This window comes from Mugil cephalus, chromosome 9 (assembly GCF_022458985.1).
Source record: "Mugil cephalus isolate CIBA_MC_2020 chromosome 9, CIBA_Mcephalus_1.1, whole genome shotgun sequence".
Taxonomy (NCBI): Eukaryota; Metazoa; Chordata; class Actinopteri; order Mugiliformes; family Mugilidae; genus Mugil; species Mugil cephalus.
In genome coordinates, this window is record NC_061778.1 from 1,131,359 (window position 1) to 1,137,358 (window position 6,000).

A 6,000-nucleotide genomic window follows, 5' to 3' on the forward strand; every position below is an offset into this window, starting at 1 on the left:
TTTCTTAATTTATTATTTTATTATTAATTTTATCTCTTCTATATATATATATATATTGCTTAATTATGTCAAATTATCTCATCTCCCGACATTCACATGTCGAAAATATCTTTAAAATGTTGTTTTAACTGTAAACCACTTAATTTATTGAGTGAAGGAAATAAACTGCATCTGTCTTGTTTGGCTTCACTTCAATCTAACATGTAGGATTCATCCCACCTGGAACATTATAAAGATCCAGGACTTTATATTATCTGCTAGCATGAAGAAAATACAAAAAAATGAATCACATAAGTTCTAGTTATATTCTCTAATGATTCCTTTACCAAAGTAATATGTTCTTTGTCTGTTTAATACATGGAATCTTCCTTCCTTCCGTCTAGACTATTAGACACTATAGACATGAGTTTCGTTTCTAGACTCTAAAGTTTAAGAGTGTGATAGAAAAACAACTAAATATCGTTGTCATGTACTGACAGGTTTCCTTCCTGGAGCTGGATCTGGTTTTGCTGGTTTCTTTACATTATTCGTCTCATTCTTGACTTTCACAAGTTTGTGAACTTTGAGCAGACGAATAATGAAGTTCATTTCTGTCCTATAATGTTAATAATCATGTTTATTGTTGGACAAAGGTCTGGACACAAGTGCTGCACAAATTCAACCAATTTAAAATTTTTGGGCTGTAAAAAAAACAGGTCAAATAATTCTCAAAAGCTCCAAATAGCTGCAGATTTCCTTCTACATAAACTATGTCATAGTTTATAAATTACTGGATTCTTTATTCCTGTTGCATATCGGCCGATGTTTCCACATTTTCTGCTTAAAAAAATCTTCTTTTGCACAGTAATCTGCATTTTTTGCACTAACTATCTCACTTTGCACATTTAATATCTTAGCGTCTATATTATATTCCATTACTTTTTAAATTCCCAGCCCAAATGTGAGAGTGCTGTAAAATTGTTGTATGTTTTGTTGTTTTCTCTCAGATTTGACAGCGTCTTTTCTTGTTTTTTGTATATATTTCTTACCTAATTCTGCGCCACATGTGACGAGTTCTGAATTCTACCGGTGAACTGTGAAATAACGATATTTTCTGTATCTGCAGGAAAACACAGCTGAGGAGCGAGAGGCGGCCATGAGCGAACATCTAGAGATGAAAACCCATATTCACGGTGAGTGACTCTCTGACCACCATCTTTGATTTAGTCTGAATCTTTTACATCTTTAATAGTTTTAGTCAAAGCCACAAACAATAAATCTTAGTTTGTAGCTCGGGTTATTTACTGTTCTACCAAGAAGGATTCTGACCAGGAACTACTTTTATTTTAGCTAAATGCTAAATGCTAATCCATTATCCACGCTACTGTTCACTGTTTATATACATCTCAGTAAACATACGATAGTCAGGTTCACCTGCTTCTGTCCCTGGGTTTTATTTTTTATTTTTAACACTCAAACATGATCAACCAGAATAATAAATCAAAGAACAGAGAGACTAAATCCTTTCCCTGTAAACGAATAAAAGAAAACTTGCAGAAACATCTGTGATGGCACACAGAGGATGGCTAATGTGTCTATAGTGGGATCAGATGGACGTATGTTGCTGTCATTAATTATCTGGATAATAAACAGTTTGAGATGAGTCTTTATTTTGTAATGCTGCTGTATTCTCTCTTTTTAGTGCAACAAACTTTAATTTATGAGATGATTTACAACAAAAAAAAAACAAAAAACAAAAACAGCACAGATTAAAGCTGTGAATGTGAAACTGACCAACTCAAAATTACACTTTCCACCAACATAGTTTGATCTGACCGTGACCTCACCTCCACCTGCAGTTACTCACAGTCGCCACTAGAGGTCAGTGTAACCACGAGTTCATCAGCTGATCTGACGTCTTGATTGACTGAACAAAAGGTGTTCTAATCACATTATATAAGAAGTAAATTAAATCAAATTCTAGCGTTGAGTTAAAGAACTGAGTCATTGTTTCACCCAGTGAATTAAACTGAAATATCAGGCTTTTGTTTTTGTTTGTTCAAGAGAATGAGCCAGAAGTGTTTCCATTAATGTGATGAGACTCAGGTGTCCATGAGCTGAATGTGAAGAGAAACTGGGTCATGGAGGAAGACAAGGAGCCCAAGAACACCAGTGGTTCTCCAGAAGAACCAGATGAATGTTTAGGAACAAGTCAAAGTCCTGACCGTTCATCCAGTGGAAATGTTGGAGCTGTCGACCACTTTGCTTTTCAGTGTCTGACAGGTGTGATCCGTAGCGGAGCAGAGTCCTCGGAGCTGGGTCTGAATATGGGGTAGAGTTTGGTCTTCGTTTGGGTGCCGGTGTAAACTACCCTTTGCATCAGTGAACTACGCGGAGGAGGCGGCGCTGCGTTGAAGGTACATCCCGTAAAGGAGTAAATCCGAGCCCTGGTGTCGATGTCGTAGAAGGAGACCAGCTTTCCTTCGTAATCCACAAACACACCGACCCTCTGGGGAACTTTAGGCAAGAGCAGAACGACGGGAGGGTTGGCGTTAGCCTGGCAGCGCCCCCAGTACGAACCCAGCGTCCAGCATCCGTTTTCAGGGCTGAGGGATAAATCTGTACCTTTCTTGCTGATGGACTCTTTCGTCACGCCGACCTCCCAGAACGTTTGCCCTCCGGTTTTGACTTCGTAGTAAAAGCAGCCGGAGGAGAAGCCCTCGTTTCCCAGCACGTAGTGGAGACAGTCGAACCTGGAGGAGCTGTCGGGGACTGTCCTCTTCGAGCCGCCGTCCCTCACTTGTTTCCCGTCCCCGGACACGATGAGGGAGGGGTGGGCCGTGTTCGCGTCCAGAGTCACTCTCTGGAAATATTTCCTCTGGATTTCCCCGAGGTCGTCGTTAAACTCCGTCTGAGAGTCCGTCGCTTCCTCCTCGCCGTCCAGCAGATCCCGGAGGATGTTCTCCACCTGCTCGCTGAGCGTCTCCTCCACCTTCACCACGGCGCTCCTCACCAGGCCGTCCACATGCAGGAAGCTCGGGGCTCTGAACCTGGAGCAGTCTGCAGTGTTTTCAGAGGAGGAGACGGCCGGGAGGTCCTGGAGGAGTTTGAAGTCGTCCTGCGTCTCAGAGAGCTCCTCCAGTTTGGTGCTCGTCGTCTGGTTTTTAGTTATCTCCGTCTGAAGACGACCGAGGAGCGCTCCGGCCTCCTGCTCCACCGCTCTCTGCTTCTCCTCCACGAGCTCCATCAGCTCCTCCTTCCTGGTTTCAATCAAAGCCACTAGAGCCGCGAACCTCCTCACGGCCTCCGCTTTTATCTTCTCCACCTTCAGGCGACTCCGCGCCACCGAGCTCTGGATCCTCTCCGCCTCCACGCTCACCTCCCGCAGAGCCTGGTTGACTTTACTTCTCATGCACTTCAGCTCCGTCCTCCTCTCTCTGACCTCGTCCTCCAAGGAGACGACCTGGTGCGCGGCGTGGACGTCCTTCACGCACGCGGCGCAGATGCAGCTCCGATCGTCCCTGCAGAAGAACTCCTTGGGCTTGTTGTGCTTCTTGCAGGCTCTCTCCTCCAGAGTCTCCACGGGCTCCATCAGCTTGTGCCACCGCAGAGCCTGAACGGTGCGATGCGGCTCCAGGTGAGCGTCGCAGTACGAAACCAGGCAGACGAGGCAGGACTTCACGGCCTTCGCCTTCGTCCCGTGGCAGAGGTCACAGGGGACGGTCCAGGGGAGATCGGGAGACTCGGCGGCGCCGTCGCCTGCAGCTCTCGTCCTCTTGAAAAGCTCCAGGATGTCTCTGAACTCTGTGTTGACTCTGAGTTTGGGCGTCTTGGGGAACGTCTCGTAGCACAGAGGACAGTGGCTGACGTCGCCGAGGGCCCAGTAGCCCGTGATGCAGCCTTTACAGTAGTTGTGTCCGCAGGGAGTGGACACGGGTTCGTTGAAGACGTCCAGACAGATGGAACAGTGGAACTGCTCCTCGTAGCCGGCGGACGCCATGTCTGGAAAAAAAGAGACAAGGAAAGGATTAAAGAACAAAACTCACTGCTCAAAGGTCTTAAGCTTTAACTTTGATGACATTTACATTGAAAATATGTTTTTAGAGAAAAACACAAAAAATTTGTGGAACTTTCCATTATTTGTCTCAGCTTTACTCACATATAAAGTCCATGTTTTTACAGTTTTATTGTGAAACTACAAACACAACTTTGTTAATTACACTGAATAAACTTCATCTTAATCAGGAAAAACGTGGATCTCATGACTCCTTCCATCATTCATCTCCTTTTTGCTTAAACACAGACATATAAAGTCCATGTTTTTACATTTTTATTGTGAAAAATTAGCATTTACTTAGAAACTACATATTTAAATACATTACATATCCAGGGAATCCTGCAATCAGTCATTGCAACATTATTATTGACATATATCACCACCTATTATTAAAATTATATAAACTGCACTGTAAATAAATAAATAAATAAATAAATCACCTGGCAATACATTTTAATAAGGATGTTTTTAATCTTGTTGTACAGAAAAAGAAACTTTTTCATGGACTTCATGACTCCTTCCAATGATTTATCTCAATTTTGCTTAAAGACAGCCCATATTTTTTACAGTTTTATTTTGAAAATGGGTCTTTTCTTTGAAACTACAAACACAACTATGTTAATTACACTGAATAAACTTCATCATAATCAGGAAAAACATGGACCTCATGACTCCTTCCATTATTTATCTCAATTTTGCATAAAGGCAGACACATAAAGTCCATGTTTTTACAGTTTTATTGTGAAAATGTGTCTCAACAGTCCTGTAATCAGTGATTTGTTTCAATAAAATCAAGCTTTTAAAGGAAAATAAGGCTTCAGTTTTGATGACGTTTCCAGTTTAATGTGTAAACACGTGGAGGTTTATTATCAGCACACAGCAGAGACACAGAGATAAGCAGTCAACACTTTTTATTTTTATTTCCTGCTGTTTTCTCGGTCCCAGTTTATTTATTTTTATTTTATTAAACGAGTTGTGCAAACTGAAGTATAATGAAGCCTGTTCAGACTCATCTGAGGCGTTTAGTGTTTCCAGTCTCAGTGTGAGACCAGAGCAGATGTTATTTCTGGGAACTGTTCTGTTTTGTGACGGTGTCAGAGAAAACCTGGACTGGATTTCACTTCAGTTTCAGTTTAACGACTTAAATCTTCAAACGGTTTGAATTTAGCTGAAGCTCTGACTGATTTCAGATGCTCGCGTTTTGCACATGTTTCAGTTTTTGGGTGAAAACTGATTTGATTTCTTCCGGTTCTTTCTCCGGCTTCATGTTTATACTCTGACAGGATCTGCTCCAGCTTCGACTTCCTCGTCTCACATGACAGATTCAACACATTAAAAGACTTAAAGACTCATTTAAAAACCTGATAAAACCTGAGATAGACGTTGTTGGAATGAAAATGTTGTTGGAGCGAGTAACAGGAGCCAGAGCTCACCTGTGGTGGTTGTTTTGTCTCAGTTGTCAAGCTTCAGTCTTACTTTCACTTCCTGATTGTGACACAAACATGGAGCTGACTCCTTCCTCCTTCCTCCTTCCTCCTCCTACGACGCCGGGACGTTTGTCTTTATGAGGTCCGGCTCTAGTTTTACGCCTTTAATGTCGTTTTACGTCTGTTTATTCATTTATTTTTGGTCTTTTTGCAAAGAGGTGAAATGTTTAAAAAAGTGCTTTTGAAACACTTGTTTTTTAAAGGGAACATGTTTGAAATAATAATGTGAACTAACTTAATAGGAAATAAATCTAAACAGGTTTTAGATCCAGCTCTAATCTGAACTTTTAACATGTGAGTAAATATGGATCATATATGAAACCATTTTATTAAGTGTAACTTGAATTTGTTGTTATAACTTTGTCTTGTTTTCAATAAAAATACATTTTAGAGTCATGTGAAGTCCATGTTTTTACACGTTAATGCTTTCAAATTGGTCTTTTACTTTTAAAACTACAAGTAAATGTGAATTACACT

At 41.4% G+C, this 6,000-nt stretch overlaps 1 protein-coding gene across 1 annotated transcript; it reads right to left on the reverse strand.

Annotated features, from left to right (window-relative positions):
* Positions 1–1,627: 1,627 nt before the first annotated feature.
* LOC125014078 (E3 ubiquitin-protein ligase TRIM39-like) lies at positions 1,628–5,595 on the reverse strand. Its single transcript, XM_047595114.1, has 2 exons — positions 5,470–5,595; positions 1,628–3,981 (listed from the first exon to the last, which is right to left on the reverse strand). Exon 2 carries the CDS (start codon positions 3,977–3,979, stop codon positions 2,249–2,251), a length of 1,731 nt encoding a protein of 576 aa, XP_047451070.1. The 5' UTR covers positions 3,980–3,981; positions 5,470–5,595; the 3' UTR covers positions 1,628–2,248.
* Positions 5,596–6,000: the final 405 nt, after the last annotated feature.